Here is a 26,490-nt window from a genome sequence, read left to right as displayed (position 1 = left end):
AAAATGTTATCCTAAAGACAAAATCTGAAACAATATTAAAAAAAAAAACCCCACTGTTGACAGCTTACAAGAAGACTCCCCCATATTAAACATGAGGCTGTGACTGTACATTGTAAACATTATAGATATACATACTAAGTCCATCACATTCATTAATGAAAAGAAAAAAGTACACAGAACCGGTGGACTTAACCGTTTTTAATTCCCTTTCATGCTTTTGATACAAATTCTGTACTGTACAATTATGTACAAGAAATATCCTATCCACAATAACAAGAAAATGGGCGAATCAAATGTCAGCAACACAACATATCACGGCAAATTTCAATATTCAAACACACTTAAAAAAAATCAGTTGTGCAGGATATTAAGACTTTGCTTCAATTATTTGAGTAGTTTCTTGTCAACAATTTGAAGATGAGCAGCAGACTAACAGAATAAAACATCTGAAACTTTTTAAGTTCAAGAACAGCAGCTTTTGCAAAAAAAATTACACAACACTGATCACGGCTCAAAATAAAATCGTGAAACTTTATAACAAACCTGGGTAATCTCCCCATCTGTCATTTAACTGAGCAAGTAACCTCTCAAGTGACTTAAAAGTGCTGATTACAGAACTTTACACGGCTGTAACACATTCAGTTTCTATACTTGTTCTCTTATTTGCATGAAATGTTACACATTAGGAATATTTACAGTAAATAACAAGGCCCACATAGAGTGCATGTTATATAAATGAAGGGTAATTACACCTATAGTATTAGCGTTTGTTGACACCAAGTAGGATAAGAGAACATAACACACAACTTGTAAACAGAGCTGTTTGAGAATGAAGCAAATGTCATTGACTATCTCATAACAGAGCAAAGACTATGTGGCTCACAAATTCATCACTCCTCATACATCCCTTTGATTGAACATACAGTTGGACAATGCTGATAACCATGAAGGCACTGTGAGGGAACTGGTAAGCTGACACAAGCTGAATCACGGTAGCGAAAATTGCCACGAGATGAAGTGTTTTATTTACACCAGGGCTGTTTCTGTACCGCTGAGATGGTCCTCTTAAAAAAAAAAAAAAAAAAAAAAAAAGCTCTGGAGAAATGTTTCCAACACATTTACTAGCTGCTGCATCTGCACACTGGTGGTTTCTGGTATGGCAATAAGAATTACTCCTCGCCCTGCCTCCATTTCTGAGACTCCTCCTGGCGTGCGTCGGGGTGAATCTGGTTCCTCATTCCACCCAAGACATTGGAGGTGGCTTCAGTGGCCATGATGAGAGGCTTGACCACTGCTGGTGGCAGCTGGCGGAGAACTCCACCCACTGCTCCCGTCATGCCGCGCTGCTCGTGCTCCCGGGTGGCTGTGTCGTAGATGGTCAGTGCTGTGTCTGTGATCCCCTGTAGATGGAAACACCGTAAAATCCTCTTTCGAAACAGAGTAACTTTCCCTAAATGTAATAGAAGTGAAAATATTGGTCATTTTGGCTTCATTTTTTTTTACCTCCTTAACCACAGTATAGGCTTTGGCTACGCCTTCTCTCAGGTCAACGGGCTGATGAGCCAGTCCATAGTGGGAGAACCGTTTTATCCTCTTTGTGTCTCTCTCATCAGGTACTGGAGACACCATGTCATAGGCCGTCTCAGCTGCTGCCTAAAGATGACACACACACCAGAACAGCTTTATCTGACGCCTCGTGAAGGCATTAGTAGTGAATGCAGACTTTGTTGTAACAGCTGAGTTTACCTGGATGGTCCGCACCATCCTGTTGGTGAGCTCCAGAGCAGCCATGGCAGTAGACGTCCCAAAGGAGGCGGTGCCGCGCTGAAACCCGCGGACAATCCGACCATCCTTCCTGTACTGCTCAATCGGAAGCCAGACCAAGTCCCTGAATCCCTGAACTGGAGAGAGCATTCAACAGGGTAATGCGTTGTCTGAGAGATACAGCCGAATCAGCAAGCTCACGCTCTGCTGTCAATTTACCAGTAGTTTATTCATGTAATTGATGATTTTAGCATTTATAATTACCATTAAAACACACTGTGAAATGTAAGTTCATCTGGGTTCAGATCATGTCTTGTACTCACCTAGTTGCACCAGAGAGTGAATAGGTCCCACACCACCCAGTAGTCCTGGAAGCTGGTTCTTCTTTATGTCATTCAGCCACTCATTTATTGCATAGGAAAACAGTTTATCCACACCTAATAATCTGAAATACAGACAAGTCTTAGTTTCCAGGGAAACTAATTACTGGTTCTCTGTGAATAGTCATTTCCACACTTGATAGGGATGTATCATGTACTGTGGTGTGTAAAAGAAGTGTGCTCTATTATTGGCTGAATCCAAGATATTCAATAATTACCATCATATTCATGGATGTAATACTGAGATAAACGTACCCTTGTCTGTAGCACAAGCGCCTCAGTTTCAGCTCTGAACAGTTCAGTTGTGTCAATCCAATAATGATCCCTGCAAATGTTCCCTGAAACAGAGCAGTCATTAGATGACTCATTAAACACAAACAAAATGATGTGATATCAACACATCTTGGAGCCCTCTGAGATCAAGTACCTGCTCCATTGAAACATGTTTCCCATGATAATCCAGGCGAATAGGAACCTCAGAGGTAAATCGAAACTCCCTGTTAAGGAAAACAAAACATTACCAAACGCAGAAACAAAACTCTTTCTTCAAATGAATCTCTTTCTTTCATTTAGTTATTTAGCGCTGACCTAAAGAAGATCGGCTGGTCTGTGAAGGAAGGAGCAGAGGCTTCATTGTCATTCAGTTCCTCCCTGCCAGACATGGAGAAGCCATTGTGACTCAAACGTCTCTGAGCAGGCACTGAGATGATGGGGGCTGGGTCCTGGCTGCTGCCAGCGTGCTTGGAGAAGCTGCAGGAGATCTCTGGGATGGCCGCTTTTTTTGTAGAAACGCAGACAGCTGTAGAGCAAAATATTGTCCAGAACCATTATTTGAGAGTGAAGGCTATGTTTAAGTTTATGTAGGTTGAGTTAATTATGTTTAAATTTAAGTTTAAATTTTACCCTCTTGAACAGGTGGTGAGAAAAACTCAACTTCAGTAGTGAGACTGGTAAAGAAGTCCTTCAAGAAGAACAATGCATCCTTCCAACAGACAAAAAACAAGGCTGTCACTTAAATATCTTACTGTGGATACAGATCTTTGATACACTGGAAAAATCATTTGCATCTTTTACCTGATCAATATTGAGGCGTAGAGGCATCAGGGAAACCCGTAAACAGCACTCCTGGGGAGCCTGGCCTGACTCAGGACACATGTGAAGTGCCTTGACTGTCAACTAAGAGCAAAAGCAGACAAGAAGTTACACCAGACCAAGGCTTGACTCGGTTAATCTGAGCATGTTGCCTTCCTCACCATGTTAGAATGGGCTTTCCGGGGCATTTCTTTGCTAGAGTACAAGTACAGGAACTTGTTCATCTGTGAGGTAGCCAGTCTGTCCCGAATCTCCAAGTCCTGCACAACAAACACCTGCCGGGAGACAGGCTGATCCATCGCTGGCCCAGAAGCCACCTGGGCCTGTGGGTACACTTCATGCTGAAATCTCACCTGGTAAAAACAGCGAAGCAATGCTGGTAAATGGTGAAAGAAAGACCCAAGGCATTTATGTGATCAGTATGAGAGCAGTATAATAAACTTTACCTTGCTGAGCTGTATCTCCATCAGGACGTCAGGGTTCCTTCCCCTTCCACCTCCTGCCCGTCCTGAAGCCTTAGCCTGTCTGACTGGCGTTTGAGAGGGGGAACTGTGGGGTGTACCCCTGCGAGGTGAAGCAAAAAATAAAAATGAAACTAGTCCATTTCCCATCGAGCCCATTTAAAACAATGAGTGCACAAAGTTAAGGGCTCACCCCCGGCTTCTAGCAGGAGAGGCTGTGAAAGTCGCACTCCCAAAGTCTTTCCCACCATAGAGGTGCCAGATGACGGAGATCTCCTTGATGAGGTAGCGCACCTCGGGGATGGGAAAGTTCATGGTTCCACGGCTGGAATCACTCCCATACAGGGGCTGACTGAAGTGATCATCTTTGATTTCCACAGGATCTGAGGTAAGCTGTTTTACCACTGGCTCCTGATCAAGATCCTGAAACACACATTGCTTACAGTGAGCCAACACAGATTTTCACTCTTGTTATGTAGCCATAACTGTGTGAATAAGTGTATCCCGACCTCTCCTCTGGAGCCGGGTGTCTCCAGGATACAGAAGTCGTCCGTCTCTTGGGCCAGGTTAGGGACAGGAGTGATGAGAGGTGAGTGAAGCATGGGGTAAGTGGGGCTTGAATCTTGGGTGAAATTCCCACTTTCATCCGGGAACAAGAAAAGGTCTGATCGAGGTGGGTCGTGGTCTTGATTCAGCTCCTCCTGTGCACCTACAGATGTGTGAAAAAGTTTAAAATCGAGTTAAATTATGCTATATCATTCATGGTGATAAAACAAAACAACAAGCTCGTCACCATTCTGCTGCAGCCCTGGTGCATGCTGCCCGTCAGTCTCCTCCATTGCTTCACTCATCAGATCTTGCAGCATCTGCTGCTCAGTCTCAGCGAGCAGGGGGGTCTGAGAGGTGGGACGGCTAGGAAGCTCCGCCTGTCCAAAAATACACCAAATACTAAGCAAGTACGACCAGCAGAGCTTTTAAAACATATTGTAAATCGCAATTGCAATACTGGCTCATGGTGGTGTCGCTGCTGACCTTGGTTCTCTGTGCAGTGCTGCTGTGCTTTGTTTCTGGTTCCGCAGGGGGCAGCAGGTCTCCGTAGCTGGCTACATACTGGATAAGGTTCATGAGGGCGGCGCAGGAGTCCGAACATGTTCTGATGTGAATAACGTCACTGGAACAGCGCAGCTCAAATCTGGGCTCTGACTATCACCCGAGAGACAGTGAGAAATTATGTACACATTTTTCACCCTTATTTTGAAGAGAAAACATTTCAAACATTCATGTCATTTAGAGAGAGATGACTCTTACCAGCTTTCCATCAACTCCAGGTTTGACAGCGGTAATCCTCAGCTCCAGTGTTCCCATGTCTACCACTTGGACATAGTCTGTGACAAAAACCGAAAGCAAACATTGGCCACAGCTGCATTTAATCATTTCAAGCAATTTCTTTAAAAGCAATGAAGTACACTTACCTCGTGCTAGATTGACAGACACAGCATTACTCTTGTCTGAGAGAAACAGAGCTGCTTCATCCAAAATTATCCTGTGCACAACGTATTATTATTAGCAGAGTTCAACTTCTATAACTCAATTTCATTTGCATCTCTCAATTTTGTATCCACGATGAAACCATTAGGCTTTTCATACCTGAGTGTCGAGGAAGAGTGGTCTAAAGAGACGCTGCTGGAGATGCTGAAGGTCTCTACAACCAACAGTGATCGGAGTGGCAGGTAAAGTGGCCTGTCAAGAGAAAAACAAATGCCACATTACAATACACACATAGATTATAACTCGCTATTAAGTGGGAGGCCCAAGTCTACTTTACCTGTAGTCTAAAGAGCAGCTCCACAGGTGTAAATGTAGGGTGGTGACAGAGGTAGGAGGGGCGTAACCCAACACAGGCTCATCGGAAACATTCAGAAAATCAACAATCTGTTGCAAATAAATTGGAAATAAGATTACAAATGTATGACTTTATCTCATTATACGCCCTGCAAATGTTCTCTGAGAATTTATGTGAAGGCAAAAAATTAAAAGAGGTTTTGTAAGACTTAGTGAAGCGGCAGCTCCATCTTGGCATACCTGGTCATACCAGCCAAGGCTGGGAGGGACCACTCTGTGCTGAAGCGTCGCTCCTCTCACTCCAACAGCAACCAGAAATTCCTGCAACAAAAAAAAAGACACACAAAACAAGCTGATTTACTTTAAACACCAAATCTGCCAAAGAAGGGACTGGATGTGGTTTTACAGGACATCTGCATTGAAACAAATGTTACTGCACAGGTGGTTTCAGGTATGATTCAACAATCAGCATGTAATCATGCCTGGTATTTCCCAGCAAAACTATGTTGACTCAGCTGCCCATTATTTGACTGCTATCACATGAGTGTGAAAGCTCAATGGGCCTCACTTACAAAACATAGGTGTTTACCAAGTCCTCGTGTGGCTAGATCAGGGTTTGGGTCAGAACAGTGTTTTCTCATCCTGGTCCTGGAGGCCCACTGCCCTGCATGTTCTAAATATTTCCCTGCTCCAACACACATGATTCAAATGCAGGGAAACATCTAAAACATGCAAGACAGTGGGCCTCCAGGAAAAGGTTTGGGAAACACTGGGTTGGAGAACGGAAAAAAAAACAACTGTTGGACAACAGCCCCATCTACAGTGACAATGTGGTCACTTTACTGAGACTCTGTAGTCGGTTGATCTCAAACAATTGATCCTTACGGGAAATATCGAAGCGGTGTATGAAACAACTATTTTAACACTAAACCACTGGTTCCTAAATTCTACCAAGGAATCACAAGGTTAATCTAAAGGGTGAAATACTGCATAGTTTTTCAGTCGTCTGAAAACGAATCAAATGTAACAATCTGAAAATTGGTGAAATGTGGTGAAAATACTGACAATTGGCTGACCTATGTAACATGTCACGCTAGTGTTGCAAGCAGATGTCGCTTCATTTGAAGTGGTCTTGGCAATCCACACAATCCAAACACAGCTCAACAGACACAGAAACTATACCAAGGTGAAAGGAGGCTGCTCTGCCAGCCAGCATGGCCTTTTACCCATTTCTGATTTGAGTGCTCTACCTTGACATTGCGTTCTGCATTCTGTGAAGAGATTTTGACGGCGACGGACACCATGCTGCGTGCCTCCAGACCAATACCCTCTGAGGGTGTTGAAGATCTCTCAGGAGATGTCTCTGATTGGTAGATGGTTGGCTCCAACCAGTGGGGGTGTGTCCTGCACGGCAACTTGATGTCTGAGACAGAGGTGCCTCCATCCATATGTCCTGAGCAGAATGAGTGAGAAAGGCATAAGTACACCAACAACAGTGGTGTTGACATAGTATAGTTGTATTCTGGATATGTTTAGGTCACATGACACACAACAGCATAAGAGTAATATCACAGTGAATTGGTGCAGTTGGTTTACCTTGATGATACATGCAAACATTGCTGGTGTGGAAGCAGATGTAGTGTTGGTCTTTATAGCCTTCATACTGCGTCACACTGAACAGCACAGCATTTTTCACCTCTAGCCAGAACTCGCCATGTTTGTTTTTCAATACAGTTTTATCCTCCATCTGGAAAAAAGTGGAAATGTAAACTCATTCACCTTATCTATAAACAGGAAATGTCTGAATAAAGCTGTGAGGATTGTAAGTGACATAGAAAAAACTGTGAGTTTACCTTGGCATTAGTTTGAAGAGCCACCAGGCAGTGATTGACACTGAGGATGACAGAGAACAGGCTCTGGGACGTCTTGTTCTGGGCTTTGGGCTTTTTCTTCTTGCGAGACCTGAGGCCCGGGTCAGATGCAGGACAGTAATAGTGCATGGTCTCCTCCTCTGAGCCGCTGGTCTCCTCTGAAAGCACACCACACAGCATGTTATGAAGTTTAAACATGCCTTCACATTAGACACTGCTACTACATTTGTTGCAGTCTGACCCAATGGAAATTCATGTGGGAATGCCTTTTGTTGCCTCACCCTCTGGGCCAGTAGAGCGGAACTGGCTGAAGCTGTCTTTGGAGTAAGTGTTGATCAACTGACTGGCGACAGAGAGTCCAACTCCATATGGCATGCTCTCCACGGTCTCCACCGGAGACGGAGCAGTAGGCTCCCACAGTAGCAGGTCATTGTTTATCCTAAATTATTCAGTGTATACAGTAAATGTTATGAAAGGAACAGGCAGTGGTTAAGTACCTTAACTGGAGTCTTATCAAAATAGTCTTCTATGGATAGGACCACAGTTTTTGGTCAGTCTTAACTGTAACAGTGAAAATTTTAGCTAACTGTTAACCAGACCTGTCTCGACTGAAATATATCATGCACTCAAACAAAACAGGGAAACTTATTTTTATTGTTAAAAATTCCTTACCGGTTGTGTAATTTTTCATAAAATGCCTTGCTGGGCAGCACTAATTGGACATTGGGGAAGCACAACTCAAGGATAAAGCGAGAGTTGTTCATGGTTTTTTCCTGAAACTCCGTCATCTCAGCAACATCTCCAGGAATGACCATCTGGATAAAAAAAAAAAAAAAAAAAGATTTTCTAAGCATTGGCTTGGCACCAGGTGCTCTGTCAACAAGTCTGGTATGCAAAGCAATGCTCATGGCGCTGTTTGCATTAATGATGCATACATTTTAATACATCAACCAAAGCATACCCTCGCTCCTGAATGCAAATATATCCACCTGCCCAAAGTTCATCTGCTTTGGATCAATAACAACAATTCTTCAATTAAACACATTTAAAAAGGAACTTTTTCCATATATGAGGAAATGAGTGGACATCAAATGAGTGTTTTCCTAAAATCAACCACATCTGTACATTGATGAAATGTGTTATTAAAAGCTCCCGGTCCAGATTGAGCTAATTTTGAGATTGACAAGCTGCAAAAAGAAACCAGCCTCGCATAAATTAGTCAGTTAATATTTCTACACCTTGATAAATTCTATCAATATGCAAATATGCCAATACATTTAGCAGTTGCTTAGCAGGCTCCAGTGCATTTACTTATTTTAAAGGACAAAATACTGCACCTAAACACTAGAAAATATAATAATAGATACAAGCTGTATATTATACAAGATTTTTGATGAATGTGGCCCATTAGCCATGACCTACCTCTTCATTCTCATACATAACCCTTCGTGATGAAAAGGGTGATGGCTCTGGTTTCCCAAAGTCACACACATCTTTCAGTGAGTGGGCAGCCCCTTCCTCCTCTTCCTCTTCAAGGGAATGGTCCTCAGCGCCTTCGTCATCTTCAGTCGTCACCCGCTCAAGGATTGAGTGGACTGCAGTGGGATTCATTTTCAGCACGACCCTGCTCCGAGAGACTTAACATCATTAAGATGCCCATGAACAGACAGAGAAGTTTGAGGTTGGTTAGCTAAACGTACCTCGGCCAATCAAATTTCACACTTTCAGATGTTGTCATGTCTCCGTCCATGGTGTGGGACACTCTGAGGAACCGGCCAGCTGGTTGATCCGGCTCCTCTTGAAACTTCCCTGTGTGAAGCAAAAAATAAAAAGCAGTTAAGGACCAATTCCTTGGTGAAAAAAAAGAATCTTCAAAGAAAGGTTTTTGTTTTTCTTTAGACCACATACCAATAAGCTCCCTAAAAGTGAGCTCCATTTTGGTTTGGTCAGGAGAGCCTCCGCCCATAAACTCTGTTTTCACTTCCAGGTCTTCCAGTTCCAGATAGAGTACTTCCTTCTGAAGGGACTTCTTGAACCAAGGGCCCCTCTCCTGATCTGAGCGCAGGTCAGGGATGGGGAAGCGGACTGCAAGGCCCAGAACTGGGGCATTGACAGTCAGCGATACATGACAGTTGGTGGGAGTATGGCTGTCATCAAGGAAAACCTCTGTAAAGGCTTTATGCTGTGAAATGAGTTTTAAGAGACAAAGAATTAGAAAACATAAACTTTTCAGAGTCTATAAATATGCAACTGATTTAGACTGACGATTTACATGATCAGTTGTGACTGTAATTTCCTCGGCCACAACAATCATTATTATATTACTATACTAAAGATATACATATTTTAAAACTTTTAATCTTCATTGAATACTTCTTGGGACTCCCCTTACCAAGCTGACATGTTTATTATAGGATGTATACAAGTGGGAGGCCATCAGCTCTGTGGTGGCCAGCTTCTGAGGTTGTAGCAAAGAGTTGAGACGATCTACGATGCTGATGTCCAGCTCAGAGCGAACAGGGCCCAGCTCCACCTGGATCTCTGCTTTCCTGGGAATGGTGCTGAGGCGAACCTGGCCGCCCTGCAAAGAGAACCAAAAGGTTTGCTAAGTAGGATCCCGACAACCATAGAGATAATACGTTTGAGTGTTAAGTGTTAGTGCTGTGGTTTCATGCTGGACTAATGAATGCTGTTACCTGAGGGCCTCTGCGCTCAGCCTGTTTGTAAAGCAGGTGAAGGCAGCTGGAAAGCGACGCATCAGCACTGGCTGTGGTGTCAAATGTCAGGAGCTGAGGTGAGACAGATAAACACTCTTAATGTCATGCCAGATGCAACTTTCAGGTGTACAGAATGTATATGCAGTGTTTAACCAACCAAAGCTCAGTGCAGTGCAAAATGTGCTTAGCTCAGGCTTGAAACTCTAACCTCAGTGTACTGAATGCCTCTCTGGGAGCCACCACTGACAGCCTCAGAAGGGAACAGACACTCCAGAAACTCCATCTGGTTAAGGGAGACGTCAGTACTAAAAGTCCGCAGGCTGGATCCCTGACAGTGCTCATAGTTTATCTTGAGGCCCTGGCCCACAAACCTGCAAGTATAAACCCAGATCAGACAGGCATTTAACACTTACATGACAAATCTGTCCTACAATCTGTTTTAACAAGACAATCAGTATTGCACAACAGGATTTAGTGAAAAAAAGAGCACCTGAGATGGTCATGGGGGCAAGCCTGGTTAAACACTGTCCGAGACTGAAGGAAAGCAGCTGGGATGAGATGACCTGGGCCCACCATGCTGAAGAAGTGTGCTGCCATGGGGCCAAGGGGACTGGGTGCAGCATCTGGTGGTGGCAGTGGGTCGATGTGGAGTACAGAGATAGCCAGGCTACTCAGAGTCAAGGTTAACACCAGCTCAGGCCTCGACTCATCACCATGGGCTTTGGATGGGTGGGCTGAAACACAACATTGACAAGTGCACACACAGATATTTCATACTTACTGTGGCGAAATGATGACCATGTGCAACAGAGGGCTGGGTGTTAGAGCCAAACACCAGCTGATTTCACTGATTATCACTCCTTCAAATGCAGATAAAGACCTAGCTGAAGATATGCTGATGCAATCTTTGCTTGGAATGAAAATCTGCAAACTCATTTCCCTTTCTAAAGCACATGACCACAGTGGGAGTTGTATTCAATAGTTCAATGTGTATCAAGTATTTTACAATATAATGACTGAATGTATTGTGATACTTACAAGTCTGTCTCAGTAATTTTTGAGGGAGCTGTGAATCCCGTGATTGCACGGGAGTTTCAGTAGTCTGCTTCTCTTTTTGTCGTGGTACATCCATGTAATCATCCCACAGAGCCTTCAAACACAGAAACGCAGATAGGAATCAATGGACAAAAGGGATTGAAGCGCACTGATTTGATTCACAGCCTTTAATTGTACAAACTGTGCAGCTGTTGGCACAATTAAAGGCTGTGCTCCAGTCTTTTTCATTCTTTGGAAGTTTGCTGTCCTCTGGTTGAGAAGCACCTGATTCAACTGCATATTGCCTGAAGATGTCCAGAGAACCCTGCGTTAACATGATGCCAGATTATGTAAGAGCAGCACTTATTTTGGAATAAGTTAACTACACAAACCATTCAAACACTTAAACACTCATTTTGAAAATAGCCATTTGTATACTTGCCTATTTTGTCAGTGTAAAGATGCAATTACTAAGTACTACATTTTGTTTTCAGGATCTAGTGGGGGATCTAATGGATTTTCAGGATCTAATGGGAGTAACCAGACCACTGAGAACCCTTTAGCTCACCTACATTAGGTTTCAGTGTGTCTTTGTGACTGTAGTAAAAGAGGCAAAGACTTACTTGAGTTGCATTGCCAGAGGGAGATTCTCCAGGGGAGACAGAGTAATTGCTATTAAGTGACAGATCCAAGTCAACAGTGGGTGGTTCACCCAGAGGAGGAAGTGATGATAAGCTGTGAGACATGTCCATGTCTGCCATGGAGAAGAACACGTCATCTACACCACCCACAGATGTGTTTTTAAAAAAAAAGTAAAGAAAAGGAAAAAGAAAGAACAGATTTCATTAGGTAGATGTAACTATGACATCTGATTTCTCAGAGAGGTTGGGGGTTAAAGGAAGGTGTTTCAGTCCAACCTCGGCTAGACACGGTTCTGGTGGTCTGGCTGTCAAAGAGGTCGGAGTCTGCTCCTGGCACAGCGGTATCCTTCTTCAGACAGCGGTTCAGTTCCATATGGAGCCGATACTCGTCCTCTTGCTGCATGGGTCGGCTCTTTCTATCCTTAGCCCATTCCTGTGCACCTTCACACAAACAATAAACAATACTAGAGTGACTCTATTTCTAATCATCTAATTTGGTGACACTGATAAACTGTTTGATGCAAATATTTTCTATCATCTATCAACAGAGGGGCGCTCACCTCCACCAGAGAAAGCACCAAACAAATCCAGAAGAAGATGAACTTGGCGCGGCGACAACAGAATAATAAGTGTATCAATTTGTCCAACAACATCAAGCTGAAAAGCAAATCATGCAAAACACACTGGTTAACAGCAATCACCCCTAGATCATAATATGTAGCTAAATAATCAGGATTATTTTTTCTAATCATATTTTGTAATTAAGAAGTGATTTATTTACCTTTGCACCAGGCATAGCCAAGTTGTTTTTCAGGGTGAGGGACAACTCTATTTTACCACCAAGGCTCCCGACCTGCACAGGTTCAAAGGGTGTTGTAGAGGATACTGGCTCTGTGAACTGGGGATGAGGCTCACATATTATCTTGGGATTCCAGCTAGGGGAGAGCTTTGGCTCTGTTTCCTGCAAGATATGTTATATATATATGTATATATATTATTAAAAGGCTTATAGATTTATACAATGTTTGTATATACACTATGCCTGCCAAATTTCAAAGACTCGCTGCACCAACCGCTGGAGTGGGTGAAGATTTGCAACCAGCACGAGACACATCTGAGAACTCGTCCCAAAATACGGTGATGCCTTCCATCTGCAGGTTTTTATGTGCAAATGTAGTTGGCTGATGCACATTCACATTTGAGCTCTCCTCGTTGGTTTCATCGCAGTAAACAATCCTGAAAGCACAAAACACAAGTACCTGCAGTATGACAATAAAAACGAATGCATCACATGCTTGTTGTCCCACTGACAGTCTAAACTTACTTGTTAATTCGTATCTCGAGGGCAATTCCAGTTTTAGAATTTTCTGGAATGTGTTCGACTCTGAGGACAGTATCCAAAAATGTCACCTTGACTCTTCTCAGAACTGCAAGATAAGAAATTGAAATTAATTACTTAACACAATACCAGGCTAGTAAACCTCTGTAAATACTGTATAAACAGAATGTACCTGTTTCTATCGTTTCTGCAAATTTCTCTAATCCCTCAAAAGGCTGGAAGCTCTCTCCCATATCATCGGTGAGTTTCTGGCTCAGACATTCTTTGGCAAGCTGCATGCTGCTTGTCATGAAACTGGACCAGTACATGGGCTCAATGCCAGATGCTAAAGGAACAGCCAGTGATGACACAGTTATTTACTTTTCAGTAAAATTACTTCTCAGCTTGTACACATTTAACAAAATGACAACACGTTTTCTTAACCTTTTCCACTGATGGTGTTGTAATCACACATAATGCAGTCTCCCCTTACCCGCTCTTGGTCTTGGTCTGAGCACCATCTCCAAACCTTTGACCTCTAGGGCACAGTTTTCCTGCAGCAGGGCTGCCCATGGAACCGTTAGAGAAATTGTCTGGATGAACCCTGCGATTACCTCAAAAGGGGCATCTGCCGTCTCTAGGAGCTCATTGAGTGACTGAGGAACAAGACATATTGCTTAAGTTTCTTTTCATTCATTCATTCCAACTGTGTGTTTAACTTCTTAAAAAAATGAATTTGCTGCATTCCCTGCCACAAAGGTAACACCACACATACCCATTTATCCAATGGCACTTGTGCAAGTGATCCAGTGCCCTGATAGAGGTCTAAGCTGAGCTGATCCAAGCTCAGCTTCTCCTGCAGGAAGTTACCAAGGTAACGGTGCAGGAGGTATCTGCAGGCCCGCTTCTTGATGGACTCCGAAAAAGGCCAAGGCATCTTAACTCAATGGGTAAACAGCACACAGGCGATGAGTGGGATCTTGAAGCTCTGCAACTGGAATGCTATAGCTACTCAAACAGCTACGAAATAGTCACTGGAGTTACAGTCGTGTCATCCTGTCGACTTAAAGACATTGAGAAATCGTGAGCTCAAACACCCTTCATATCCCAAGATTGGGGACACTTTGGAGGATGTGTTGACACTCGGGGATGTGTGCGGGAATTGGTCCGACTCCAGTTTGCTGCGCCTATAGAAAGACACATGGTGCCCCCTTTGTAATTTGACACTTGACACAACATGAGACTTGACACAATATGTTTACAAGACAGCCGACAACAAGCTCCACAAATACGTCAGTTAACGACACAGACAGGTTTAAATTGCTCCTGAATAGCATGATAACATATTGCAACATAAAATCCCCAGATAATGTTTGTGTTATTGTAAGCACACATTCTACAGCCAGAGTAAACTGGTAAAACGCACTTGCGAAATAACTGTTAGCATGCCCCAGACTTGCTAGTCAAAGCTACTCTTAGCGATGTTTACTTGGACAGAGCTGTCATCGTAGTCAGGAGACGGGAGCTGCGCTTTGACTGCTGGCGAGACAAAGACAACTAGCCGGCTAGCAAGTGTGAGGCTAGCGCCGCTAGCTAGCTAGCTAGCCCATGAACCACTCCTACGGAAAGAACGAAGCATCTTTAGCACAGCCGGCTAACGTCAGGCTAAGCTTGTAGCGTTACATGCTTGCTAGTTAGCTAGAGAAAACCCAACATTTCTCAAGTTATCTTTCCCTCACACGTGAAATGTGCTCTGACGAAAAACACAGCACGGATATAACCCAGTGCGATGTGCCGACACGCATGAATAAGTAGGCAGAGTTGAGGATATTAGTGCAGCTCTTAAGTTACCTTCTGTGTGAGTTGTTTACAAACACTTTCATGACTCCGCACCAACTGAGCCGAACACACTCCGGGGTGGGATTAGTCACAGACGTCACAACATGGCGGACCTGTGCAGTCCACGAGACAGCAGTAGGGACAACATTAATGCCAGCTAGTTATTTACACACAAAGCATTTGAACTGGAAACAGGGCGCGGCTGTTAAAGTTAAGGTGACTTTAGACTCTGGCTGTCCGTGTATGTGAGGCTCAGCAGTCATCTATCTAACGAGAGTTGGCGCTCATTTGGCTGCACCTTGTCCACGGAGAGCACCGAGTGGGCTGGAAGCTTCCACAAGCCGGAAGAACACAACCAGCGAGCAGGTGAGAAAAATTAACGCAGTTTGGTTAGAAACGATTATTACAACATAACCGGATATCAAACGTGTGATTGACGATTTTAATAGCATGTAATATTAACATACATGTTTTAGGAGAGATTGAAGTAGGTGGGTTGGGCACAGAGCGGTCAGCTATGTGGACATTAACCAGTGCTGGGGCTTAGTTTACCCACAGTTTAACCCTAAATGTAGCAAATGTTAGCCATGTTAGCTATCCAAGGCTGCTACAATACATCAGTCTAGCCAAATATATGAATCAACCGGACTGTGACATTTGCGTGAAGTGAATACTAACTATGATATCTGTAGGGACATTAACTATTAGACATGTTTAGCCTCAGTCAGCTGCAGTAGAGCTGCTCTCAGTCCTCAGGATGTCGCTGTGATGTTGGTGTTTTTAACTGTATAAATTAACATGTAGCCTGAATGTAATAACATGGGCTGTGGAAGGTAATACCCGTGTAATATTAGAAGTACTGCAAAGTAACTTTATACTCATGTACTGCATTGCCGTACAAAGTGGAGTGGTATTTGAGTATTTCTATTTCATGCCACTTTATACTTTCACTCCACTGCAATTGAGACGGAATTCGTCTTATTTTTACTCCACAACCCTTATTTTGAAACTTTAAATCTTCTTTTACGCTAACTACATGGCCATCTCATAACATATCATGCACATTTATAGAGTAAATTGCTCAACACCGTTTGAAATATTTAAAATAAAAAAGTCACGCATATAGTAGCACTAGTAATACATATGTAGTAGTTCTATAACGCTCACAGTGGGGCATTTTTCTGCATTCAAATCTCACTTTTGACACTTACATCAGTATAATTTCTGTACTTTAACTGCAGGGCTTTTTCTTGTACTGTGGTATTGCTGCTTTTACTTTTAAATAAAGCATCTAAATTCATTCTGAACTACTGAATGGAGGTGAATGTGATGGTTGGACTTCAACTATTGCTTTGCCTAATTCTTCTAATAATTTGCCTAATGCAGCATCAATGGTTCATGTCTATTAATACCATTAATTCTTGTCTGCCCAGTCTAATTGTAAGAAGTGGTGGTGGTTCAGTGAACTTAGAGTCTACCCTTACTGGTCCAGTGTGCTGATTTAATAAACAATTACAAAGGACAGGGACAGGTTATATTAACAAGGGCTCGTTGCCCATAAAGGGATCCAGCCAACTGAGTGAATGCTGATGAAGCAACAGACTGCAGCAGACAAACGGAAAAAACTGTCATAAAGCAAAAAGGTCCTTGACACAAATGGGGCAACAAAAATATAAAAAGATTCAACTTCTTTAACAAATGCCAAGGAGCAATGTAGAAATGGAATCAGTATGAATACTTTGAGTAGTTTATTTTCATTGTACAAATACGCCACCATTGATTTGTCAGCATTTAGCAACTTGTTCAGAGGGATTTCTTCAATAGGTGGAGCACCATCTGAATGGCAGAGGATAGTTCAACACTAGTAGGAGCACACTGAAGCACCATATTCTATAAAATGCTGTACCACACAACTGAGATTATATGGCAAGAAATCAGCAAACTGGAATTCATCTTACACAGCAATGCATTCAGCCGTCAACTAACTCTCAGCTGCTTTTTAGCACTTTTTAGAAAATGGAGAAAAACCGAGCAAACTCAGCATTAGGAAGCATCAGAGACATCATTAGTCTTCGTCTCTGGGAGCATGTTGGATGTTTCTGAGAGTCCGTGCCCAGATGACTCACAGCTAAATCACGTAGGGGCCAACTAAACCAATTTGGAAGAAGGAAGTAGCTCTAGAAGTTTTCACTCAGCCTGTGTTAATTACCCATAAATGGTTGGGAAATACCCATTCATCTGTAATGTTGTCTTACCTGCAGCAGCTATATTTAGTTCAGGAAGTTAACGCAATATTAAAGTGCAACACGGTAGTTCAGGTTCTTCAAAATTTAACATCGGTGTAACCTTTCCTCTCACAATCATCTGCTTATGAACGATGTTGGATGTTGAAAATAGTCCACTTTGCACTTTAAAAAAAGAATTCACAGGACAGTCAGATGCGCGTTTGTTTCAATTCTCCTTTTCTTCTTCTTTTTAGAGAACAGGCCTTTAGGAAACATATTGTAATCTACCATCTCTGCAGCTAATGTTATAATGCTGTGTAAAGGTGGACAAATACATTTTTAAATGTTAAAGGTGCAATTTAGAAGACATTCTCTTAACTTTTCTGCTGTCTCAGTATAGATAAGACTTAACAGGGGTGTTAAATCCAATGAATTTAACTGGTTGCCATAACAGAGGACACTTCACAGCTAACTGTGTCAGAACAAGCAGTTATCGACTGTGATTGTGGACATCTGCAAGTTTTAATAGCATGCAGTAACGTCTGAGGTTCAGATGATTCAGTTAGTGATGTTGTTCTGTTGCAGGGGATGGAGATAGACTGCCAGCCCGAGGAATCCATCGTCTCTTCATTTGATGAGGACTGTGTTGAGCTCGGTGACGTCAAGGACATGAGACTGGAGGCAGAGGCGGTGGTCAATGACGTACTGTTTGCCGTCGCCGAAATGCACGTGTCACAAAGTCTCAGCAGTGCGTCAGATGTGGCCTACATAAACGTGGAAACAAGAGAGGGAAACCGGTACTGTCTGGAGCTCACAGAGGCAGGACTAAGGGTAAGATGCCCTAAAAGTTTCTTGTTTTATTACTCACCGTTCGCCTGTTTTCCAAAACCATGAGTTTTTCACTCGAGTCGAGTTCTAGTTTGACATTAATTCACTCTACCAAACAGGTGGTGGGCTATGCCTTCGACCAAGTGGACGAGGATTTGAGCACCCAGTATCATGAGACTGTTTACTCGCTGCTGGACACCCTGAGTCCTGGGTACAGAGAAGCCTTTGGCAATGCTTTGCTGCAGCGGTTGGAGAGGCTGAAGCAAAACGGACAATAAAGAGGACCGAGATGCTGCATAAAGTGTTCAAGTGGAATAAAGGTTGATGATGTGGCTGTATTTAGATATGAACCAATAATAACCAAGTTTGGTCAAATATTATAGCCTGTTATGTGACATCCACCTGCCTAGCTACCACTACAATAAGGGGTACCCTGCCCTATCAACTCTGCTCTGACTTTCATATCATTGAGTGACTTCATGTTAGTTGAGTTTGGTGACTGATAGAGATTGGCTGAATGGGGTCTGTTGCAACATCGTGTTTGACTTTACTGTGGAAAGATCTTCCAGCTGCCACGTTACAAATTTGTAACTGTGCACCTTTTGTACTCATCAAAATGATCAAAGCAAGCAAGTTTGATCCATTCTCCTCTTCTGCCTTGCTTGCACTAAAGCTGTGACCTAATAACTGCTCAAAACATTTCTAACTAGTCTTCATTCGCCAGGTATCTCAGTGAAAGAGCCAAAGCTATATTCTTTCAGCATAACTCATATCTACTGCCTTAATGACTGATGTTTGGTTAGAAAAGTACAAAAAAAACAAAAAAACACTAATTAAGTTGTGCTTTACTTGGTTTGTATTTACATAAAAAATGTATTTTGGAGGGCTGTCATTTCACATGTAACTGGGTCAAACAACTGCAACTCATTTGAAAAGTTGTCAAATGAAGCTAGCATTGTATTCAATACCAATTATGTTAATTATGGACAATTCTCATTGTTTTTCCTCCATACTGCACAGTGCATTGCAACTCAAGCTTGCATTTCAAACTTCTGCTGTGACAGGTAAAGAAATTCATGGGGAGGTTTAAATGTTTTGTGGTCCTTAAAGTTTTGGTTTGTTAGAATTTGTATTAAACAAGGACTAACAGTCCCTTTAAAATGTTGGTTTATTGTACATGTGACCTGGTTATGATCCTGCTTTAAGAAAACATGTTAAAACTTTCAGTCATTCCTTGCTGCTGGCCTTTGCTCAGACCAATAAAGTCTCAAATATGTCAGTCTTCATTTTTACCCCATGAGTTATCTACAAATATTTAACAGGATCATATAGCTATGCACAATGCAAATTTGTTCATCGATATAGTTCAGCCACATGTATTCAAACCCCAACTTGCTCTGAATCAAGGCATCAAGTGCTGCTTTAGGGGAAATTAAAGTTAGACCAAGATATTCAGAGTATCGAGTGTCTGACACGTATTGAAGTTAAGATTGCAGGAAGTTCTTTTAAAATACATACAACAGCTCATGAGTCACAATACAAGTTGGGTACATATTAGCTCTCTTTATTAGAATTTAATTTTCATATGTCTTACAGTAGGACATGGTTGCAAGAAATATTACAAAAGTTTTAGTAGAGAAAAGTATAGTGTGTAACTTGACTACACAGCAGCCAGTAAAAATATTTGCACTGTAGTGGAGCGGAATGTAATTCAGGGTCAGTCACACACACACCAACCACGTTATTTCATTCTCTACTCTTAAAATTGACCGTTAGAAAGATGGCGGCAAAAGTCAGTTTGATTTATTTCAGCAGGATTCAAGGTGTGCGCATGTCAGAGTCTTGCAAGCTTGTAAAGACATCTTAAAATCAATTTGATGAATGAATAAAATGAGATCTTAGTCATTTACATCTTTAGGTTTTTACTCAAAACTGAATCCCTTTTTAAAAAAAAAAAAAAAAAAAAAAAGTCAGGAGGTACAGTTGCAGGTTTAGCTCACAATCTGAACTGGAAACTTGATGCAGAACAAGTCATTTTTGTCGTCATCTCTCAGTTCCCACTTGACGACCAGCTTGATCTGAGAAAGCAGAAGAGTTGTCAGTGAACAGTGAGGTTTGAAGCTTACATTTTAAAAGATTTGAGGAAGTGGCAGAGAAACAGTCACTAAGAAAACCACGATTCATTTAAGGACAAAACACTCAAGTGAAACAAGTCACATTTGCCACTTGAGTCAGTTGATTACTGTAGTTAGTGAACTGTGTGGAATTTAAGTGCAGTCATTCAATTGTACTTTTCCCCCCCAACTAAATTGATTTCATGCCAATTTATAGATTACACTTCAATCCATTATTTTTACAACCAATTGTTCCTTTGAAAATTAATGTCAAACCTTGACTAACAGTTGTGTCAATTCTCATGTGCTGTTTTTCCTTAAAAACAAAAGAAATAGCACTTTGCCAATAACCACTCCTTTGAGTTGTAATGGTGGATTTTACTTTAGTAAAAAATTAACCCAATCAATGCATTTCTAGGTAGAATTTCATACATTTGTCTAGTGGAATTGCACAGCCAGCTTTGGTTTCTACCAGAAGCATTTGATACATTTAAAAAAAAAAATAAAAAAAAAATCTGAATTTTAGTCCCCTGGCTACATTTAAAATAAATTTAAAAAAAACAAAAACACAAACTGCTTTAGCACTTACAGCAGGATACTCTGACTTCACAGGAAGAGTGTTCAGATAGTGGTACTTCTGCTGTGGCTGGATGGGACACTGGATTCCAGACTTGCAGCCATCTTCTTTGGGGATGGGGAAGGGGACCGGAACTCCAGCAATAACACCGTGAACCACTGCCGTGCTCGTCTGGCTCTCCACAGCTACAACAGATAAAGCATGGCAGTGAGAGCAAACCTTTAAAACGCCACACACATTTGTTCTGACCATTAGGAGCACTTCTAATACATATACACCAATAAAATAAATAAAATAAAATGGCACCTTACCACTATTGAAGGTCACATTGACGCTGTAGGACTCTCCTTTACGCAACTGGCATGGCTGACTGGAACAAGGCTTAACATCCACCATGGACACTTTGCCAGTAGAAGAGCCTGAAGAGGAACATGGGATATACACCCATTTATAAAAGTAGAACTTAAAGATATAAAGAACACTGAAATCACACTTTAACAGTAAATCCAGTTGGTTGAGGATAAAAATGACGACTTGCTGAAATCTGGTCATTCATTGCAAAAAAAAAAAAAAAAATAGTAATTTATAAGATGATATGGTGTCAATGTGTTAACATATGAAGTTCAGTTCGCCGCTCTAAAGCCTTCAGAGAAACGTCAAAGAATTAGACTTTATGGTGTCTCTGGCTTACCCCCTACAGTGAAAGGGAGGGCTTCCTAACTTCATTACCCAAGTGTTTTAAGCATACAAAAGGACATTGGCTCCAATGTCAGACAGCACTCAAAGTACTTAAACAGGGAAAATATAAATAAAGTTCAGCTGGAAGATACAGACTTAGAACTTAAAGTCAAAAAAATCACTTTCTCCAGTATTGTAGAAGAACCCATTCTTGCTGGAAAAGCTTGTAATCTAAAAGTAATACGAATTAATTGAGAGCTTATTGGCATTAGAGTAAGTTACCTCACTACTGATCCTACTCAAAACCCACTCACTCATGGTTTACATTCCTACAGTGATTAGGAATAATCACAATTTAAAGGGGCATGCCGATGAGTTTAGATTACTTTTCAGGAGTCCTATTCATCTCAGCTGTGGCTGGAGGAGAAAGATTTCCAGTCTGACACCCCTCATGATGCCATCAGGCAGAGAGTCCTGCAGTTTTGGGACTTGATCCATACTAGAGACCAAAAGTCTGGAGGTCTTAGGACTCTCCTGCTGCATTTAAGACCACTTTAAAACTTGTGGAATCCCATTACTTAAGGAGGGCTTAACAAAATCAGCTCCAGGTGGAGAGCCATGTCTAACCACTCCCAATTAAAAACACGAAGACGAGCCCATGTGCAGTCAAAGATTGTAAATATATTGTGCTCAGGACAGGTGATAATTAAATTAGTCATTTAGTCTCGAAAGAAAGTTAATAGACCAGTTTGATAATTTGGTTTCGTTAATGACAAGTGTCAAACATTTGCCACTTCCTGATTCTGAAGTACAAGTGCTCCTGTTTTCATTTTGGACTATTTGTCGAACAAAGCAAGCAGTTTGAAGAAGTCTCATTTTCCCAGGATAGTGTATCTCTTCATTAGCGCGGTCGACTGAAACTTACCACAATCAATGTACTTGACTGGCTCCGCACAGGTGAATCCCATCAGACACAACAAAACGACGAAACCAGTCCGGACATCCATGTTTCTCTCTCTCTTTTTTTTTTTTTTTTACCGTGACCCTTAAACACAACACACAAAGAAATATCGATTACGCAACAGATGGGTAAACTTTATAAAAAAAAAACCGGCCTGACTCCGAGCAGCCAGCTCTCAGGGTAAAATCATGCGACTTCTTATTTGTTTCCCAAAGTGAGGAACTGATTTCAGAGCTCAGAAACCCAGAGAGGAAACACTGTCAGACCACCGGGTCCTCCGGTAAACAGCACAAACACAGCGAGTCTCCTAAATAGAAGAATAATAATCCTAGTACCTTGAAGAGCCTCCGTCAGTCTTCGGTGTGTATGTGTGTGTATTATCCACATCCGCCGCCACCGCCTGGCACCTTTTATTCCCCTCTATCACGAGATCCGGGTAACGCCTATTTATGGGCGTTAGGAGTTCGTACGCCCGAAATTTAGCCTGTCAGGAAGCCTCCTCTGTGTAAAACCCGGCCTACTGCGCCATCATTGGCAGATCAGAGCCCGAGGCACCACACAAACCCAGTAATGTGTAATCTAAACCTCAGTACAAACACTTAATGGATGGATCGTATTGTGGGTGGCATACACAGAAGGATAGTTGTACCTGAGAGGCAAAACCAAGGTAATAATCTAACAAACCCCCAAACATGTAAAAAAAAAAATTATGATAATGATTGGCAGGTAAACTGACGAATCAAATGACAGTATTGTCCCAATCTGGGCGTGTCTATTTGACAGGCACCAACTTTGGCCAATAAGAGTGCGAGCTGGGCCTCGTCATCGGTTAGAGGTGGAACTGATCGACATTTGTTGTGAAAGATGTCATTCGTGAGAGGAGCTATGATATCTGCGTCAAAGTCAAAAGTAATCAGCCTGGCAAGGTAACTTGAGTTTTCTGTAAATCTTAGACACCGTTATACGTCTCCTTGATCAGAAACATAACCTGTAAGCAGCTTGACTGGGGGAAAACCTGTGTTTTTATAGCTAACAGCTAGCCGGTAGGTAACAAGCTAGCTAGCTGTTAGGGCAGTTACGTTTCAAGTTCTTCTGCTGTCCTGTGATCTGATCTTAACGCAACGTCAATGTTTTGCAGGGCATCTACTCTCCTGAGCAACCACACTGTGAGCCAGCAGTTACACCGGCTCCCTCCGGCCCCACTGCCCCTTCACACAGCGGGGCTTCAGCGCTTCAGCAGCGCCTCAACGCAGGAGAAGCCAGCGGTGTCTGGTCCATCTGAAGACAAAGTGAACCTCACTGAGTCGTGTCTGAAGGTCAGCAGATCCCCAGGATTCAGCAACATAGTCTTCCAGTGCCTGAAAATCCACATTATGTATTCATTATGTAGTATGGAAAGCCAGGGAGGTCAAAAACTGAAGTACATGAAGCTGTTTCTGTGACAGATGAGTTGGTGAGGATAACTGTGGGGTAGAGTTCAGTTCCTTGTAGAACCTCAAACATTTCATAAATCTGAGGCAGTGATGACAGTGGAGCAGCTACATTACATGCTAACTACATCATGTTGCTCATGTCCTCTTTTTACTCCAGAGACTAGGGGAGATCATGGAGAAGGGCGAGTACCTGAGAATACACGTGGAGGGAGGAGGCTGCTCCGGGTTCCAGTACAAGTTTACTGTCGACAGTAATAGGAACGAAGACGACTGGTAAACTGCAACTCATCGAGCTCTCAAGTTATTGTTTTACAATATTGTTTTCCTTATTGTCTGTTAATCTGGTCAACCCCTTTCCCTCCTGCACCCGCTCTGCTCTGCTTTCAGTGTGTTTGAGAAGGAAGGAGTGGGCATTATCGTGGATCAGGACAGCCTGGAGTTCGTGAAAGGATCCACTGTGGATTTCAGCCATGAGCTGATCCGCTCTGCGTTCATTGTGCTCAAGAATCCTCAGGCGGATCACGGCTGCTCCTGTGGCAGCTCTTTCTCTGTCAAATTATAACCCTGCTGTCAATATTACTTAATCCCCTGATTTACCAGTTTATTAGAGCATTAGATACATTTCTTAATATAATGTGTTATAATCACCCCAGAATAACAATTACCATAGAGATGGATCAAGACCTTTCTGATATATTAGTTTATATTTATTATGTTATATTATACGGTTTACAAATATATGATTTATTGCAGGGTTGTTTTATGTGCTTGGTTTTAACATTGCAAACACTCCTTATAAACTGGGAAATCAGAGGGTTATATTATATTTGACTATATTTGATATTTTGAATTCCTAGTTCAGTTTACCAATAACATCATCAAGTGTCACACTGAAACCAATAAATAATACATTTCCTTTTTAAGGTGTAAACCTGCTTGTTCTGAATGAAAAGCAGAGGTACCGATTCGTTGTTGTGCTATTTTGCAGACAATAAAAGTCAAGAATGCTCACTGACCGCTGAGTTCACAATATTCAACTATAATTTGTCGTGTACTTGAACAAAACAAAGGCTCAGCTGAAGTGTTCACTGCTTAGATTTGCCTTTTTGTGTAAAATATGTAAATAGACCATATCTATGAATAGAGAGGAGAGCTGAACTTTATTATATTTGTTGCATCAAAATAAAATTTGGTGAATGTCAGATGTTTGCATCTTCAGTCCATTTATTATATGCTATTTGGTGTTATCATGTTAGCATGGCTGTCCTGTATATATTTTACTAAAGTCATGTGATGCACTTCTTGATTGATGAAAGGGCAGCCAGGAAATGTTTTTATTTATTGATCGTTACAGTATTTGAATTATTATTATGGATACATGTCACTCAGAGTTTGAAACTTAAGTCCATGGTCGCCGTTTTTAAATTTTTTTTATTAAAGTGGTATTTAAGAAACATCTCACAAAAAATATACAAAAAGAATATGTACAAATGATATTTACACTGGTATAATGTAAATCAAAATATGCAGCAACATTTTTGTTGTTAGTCAATACAAGGAGCAAAATGTTTTGCACTTTTCATATTTTCTCTCTGATAAAACATTCCATTTAAGCAATATATCTGATTACACAAAACATTAACTTACAGTTGAAAAAAGTCACACCGTTCAGTCATTAAAATGCAACAATAGTACATCATAGCAGCACACTGAGAAGTGACCGAAAGAATTGCAACAGTGCATTGAAACATCAATTTTACAGCTGTTCTTTTTGTTTTCTGAGGAATTTGGTTCAGACAGATTGTCTTCCAGTAAGCCATGCACACCCACTGACCACAAACAAATCCTCAAACAAGTATGCACACGGTAACATGTCATGAGGGGGAACACTGCCGAGGGAGGTTTGAGGTCAACCAGTCAACGACACGACCACATAAACAGACCATAAATGAACCATCGGGGTAACACAGTGACCAGGTCAGGTGTACAGTGCATAGTATGCTTTGGCATGCTGACATCCAGAACATAACAGTGGATGTTACATTCAGGAGGAAGGCCACAGGATTTGGAATTACCAGTAAAAATAGAACAAATAAATGACTACATGGTCCAAAAAGTAAAACCAACAGAATACAAAAAGAATCCAAACCCTCATAAATTGAACACTCAGATTAAGGCTAATTCAGTTTGCTACATGTTTTAAAAAATGGCATTGTCAGTAACACAATTTCATAGGCCTGCCAAGTGGCAAAACTGCCATTTGAGACACAGTTAAGCTCATTCTTAAAAAAATAATCCATCACTGAAATGATATGCACGTATTGTATTAGACAGATGTTTGTGTGTTTGTTTGTTTTTTTCAATAATGATGTGATGTCGTGAGAGCAGGGCAGTACGCCCTCCGTCTGTGTTCACAATCAGGACTGATGCAGTGATGAAGATGAGCCTTGCACATACGCATGCACCTAGTTTTGAGGCAGTAAGTCAGATCACCACTCTGACTCATTTACAAGCTGCCAGGTCCGTCCTCCTCCTTTTGCTTTAAACGCTGAATATTTCCCCACCATGCTGAGAGACGCCCAGACTTTGGGAGGCAGGATGGTGAAGATGTGATCCTCAGTGAGGGGCGTGGACACACCTCCACACAAAGAGGCTGGAGAGGACATAGAGGAATGGATGCATCGCTTAATATTCGACTGTGATAGCATTTGTGA

General features: G+C 41.9%; 5 protein-coding genes across 6 annotated transcripts in view; 2 read left to right on the top strand and 3 right to left on the bottom strand.

Annotated features, from left to right (window-relative positions):
• Positions 1 to 200: 200 nt before the first annotated feature.
• atg2b (autophagy related 2B) lies at positions 201 to 15,028 on the bottom strand. The gene is made up of 43 exons (XM_070841768.1): positions 14,973 to 15,028; positions 13,897 to 14,308; positions 13,615 to 13,777; positions 13,315 to 13,467; positions 13,128 to 13,230; positions 12,877 to 13,039; positions 12,585 to 12,764; positions 12,364 to 12,460; positions 12,080 to 12,244; positions 11,786 to 11,940; positions 11,166 to 11,277; positions 10,618 to 10,861; positions 10,336 to 10,498; positions 10,107 to 10,199; positions 9,803 to 9,991; positions 9,319 to 9,592; positions 9,111 to 9,219; positions 8,833 to 9,034; positions 8,083 to 8,225; positions 7,692 to 7,849; positions 7,393 to 7,568; positions 7,136 to 7,286; positions 6,790 to 6,992; positions 5,780 to 5,860; positions 5,523 to 5,629; positions 5,345 to 5,437; positions 5,170 to 5,240; positions 5,006 to 5,082; positions 4,730 to 4,900; positions 4,491 to 4,623; positions 4,207 to 4,406; positions 3,891 to 4,120; positions 3,683 to 3,800; positions 3,398 to 3,589; positions 3,219 to 3,320; positions 3,048 to 3,126; positions 2,733 to 2,943; positions 2,572 to 2,641; positions 2,400 to 2,482; positions 2,088 to 2,209; positions 1,747 to 1,901; positions 1,504 to 1,653; positions 201 to 1,400 (listed from the first exon to the last, which is right to left on the bottom strand). The coding sequence occupies exons 2-43, from the start codon at positions 14,056 to 14,058 to the stop codon at positions 1,170 to 1,172; spliced, it is 6,234 nt and encodes a 2,077-aa protein (XP_070697869.1). The 5' UTR covers positions 14,059 to 14,308; positions 14,973 to 15,028; the 3' UTR covers positions 201 to 1,169.
• Positions 15,029 to 15,125: 97 nt separating this feature from the next.
• On the top strand, positions 15,126 to 19,295 carry gskip (gsk3b interacting protein). Of its 2 annotated transcripts, none has more exons than XM_070841769.1 (3): positions 15,126 to 15,326; positions 17,771 to 18,016; positions 18,133 to 19,295. In XM_070841769.1, the coding sequence occupies exons 2-3, from the start codon at positions 17,774 to 17,776 to the stop codon at positions 18,289 to 18,291; spliced, it is 402 nt and encodes a 133-aa protein (XP_070697870.1). In that variant the 5' UTR covers positions 15,126 to 15,326; positions 17,771 to 17,773; the 3' UTR covers positions 18,292 to 19,295. The 2 variants fall into 2 exon arrangements, with proteins under 2 accessions (XP_070697870.1, XP_070697871.1); XM_070841770.1 differs by lacking the exon at positions 15,126 to 15,326 and adding an exon at positions 15,426 to 15,447.
• Positions 19,296 to 19,962: 667 nt separating this feature from the next.
• LOC139211861 (NPC intracellular cholesterol transporter 2-like) lies at positions 19,963 to 22,740 on the bottom strand. The gene is made up of 5 exons (XM_070842281.1): positions 22,679 to 22,740; positions 22,308 to 22,427; positions 21,016 to 21,123; positions 20,717 to 20,889; positions 19,963 to 20,091 (listed from the first exon to the last, which is right to left on the bottom strand). The coding sequence occupies exons 2-5, from the start codon at positions 22,387 to 22,389 to the stop codon at positions 20,005 to 20,007; spliced, it is 450 nt and encodes a 149-aa protein (XP_070698382.1). The 5' UTR covers positions 22,390 to 22,427; positions 22,679 to 22,740; the 3' UTR covers positions 19,963 to 20,004.
• Positions 22,741 to 23,148: 408 nt separating this feature from the next.
• isca2 (iron-sulfur cluster assembly 2) lies at positions 23,149 to 24,978 on the top strand. Its single transcript, XM_070842538.1, has 4 exons — positions 23,149 to 23,269; positions 23,482 to 23,659; positions 23,934 to 24,049; positions 24,164 to 24,978. Exons 1-4 carry the CDS (start codon positions 23,208 to 23,210, stop codon positions 24,336 to 24,338), a joined length of 531 nt encoding a protein of 176 aa, XP_070698639.1. The 5' UTR covers positions 23,149 to 23,207; the 3' UTR covers positions 24,339 to 24,978.
• A 286-nt stretch (positions 24,979 to 25,264) lies between these two features.
• eml5 (EMAP like 5) overlaps positions 25,265 to 26,490 on the bottom strand; it is a 40,474-nt gene continuing 39,248 nt past the window's right edge. Inside the window, exon 45 of the mRNA XM_070841920.1 lies at positions 25,265 to 26,429. Coding sequence (XP_070698021.1) covers positions 26,393 to 26,429 — 37 coding nt within the window. The 3' untranslated portion in view covers positions 25,265 to 26,392. The remainder of the gene's footprint in view (positions 26,430 to 26,490) is intronic.

Source organism: Pempheris klunzingeri, chromosome 13, assembly GCF_042242105.1.
Source record: "Pempheris klunzingeri isolate RE-2024b chromosome 13, fPemKlu1.hap1, whole genome shotgun sequence".
Lineage (NCBI taxonomy): Eukaryota > Metazoa > Chordata > Actinopteri > Acropomatiformes > Pempheridae > Pempheris > Pempheris klunzingeri.
Note: the sequence above shows the minus strand (reverse complement) of the source record. Positions and strands in the feature narration are given on the sequence as shown.

Coding starts and splice junctions, on each gene's coding strand:
- atg2b (XM_070841768.1), bottom strand. CDS start 14,058: ATGCCTTGGCCTTTTTCGGAGTCCATCAAGAAGCGGGCCTGCAGATAC. Junction 7,287..7,392: donor CTCTTCAAACTAATGCCAAG/GTAAACTCACAG, acceptor ACTTTTTTCCAG/ATGGAGGATAAAACTGTATT. Junction 4,901..5,005: donor CTGGAGTTGATGGAAAGCTG/GTAAGAGTCATC, acceptor CTCGGGTGATAG/TCAGAGCCCAGATTTGAGCT.
- gskip (XM_070841769.1), top strand. CDS start 17,774: ATGGAGATAGACTGCCAGCCCGAGGAATCCATCGTCTCTTCATTTGAT. Junction 18,017..18,132: donor TCACAGAGGCAGGACTAAGG/GTAAGATGCCCT, acceptor TCTACCAAACAG/GTGGTGGGCTATGCCTTCGA.
- LOC139211861 (XM_070842281.1), bottom strand. CDS start 22,389: ATGGATGTCCGGACTGGTTTCGTCGTTTTGTTGTGTCTGATGGGATTC. Junction 20,890..21,015: donor CAATGTGACCTTCAATAGTG/GTAAGGTGCCAT, acceptor TATCTGTTGTAG/CTGTGGAGAGCCAGACGAGC. Junction 20,092..20,716: donor TGAAGTCAGAGTATCCTGCT/GTAAGTGCTAAA, acceptor CTGCTTTCTCAG/ATCAAGCTGGTCGTCAAGTG.
- isca2 (XM_070842538.1), top strand. CDS start 23,208: ATGTCATTCGTGAGAGGAGCTATGATATCTGCGTCAAAGTCAAAAGTA. Junction 23,270..23,481: donor AAAGTAATCAGCCTGGCAAG/GTAACTTGAGTT, acceptor AATGTTTTGCAG/GGCATCTACTCTCCTGAGCA. Junction 24,050..24,163: donor AATAGGAACGAAGACGACTG/GTAAACTGCAAC, acceptor CTCTGCTTTCAG/TGTGTTTGAGAAGGAAGGAG.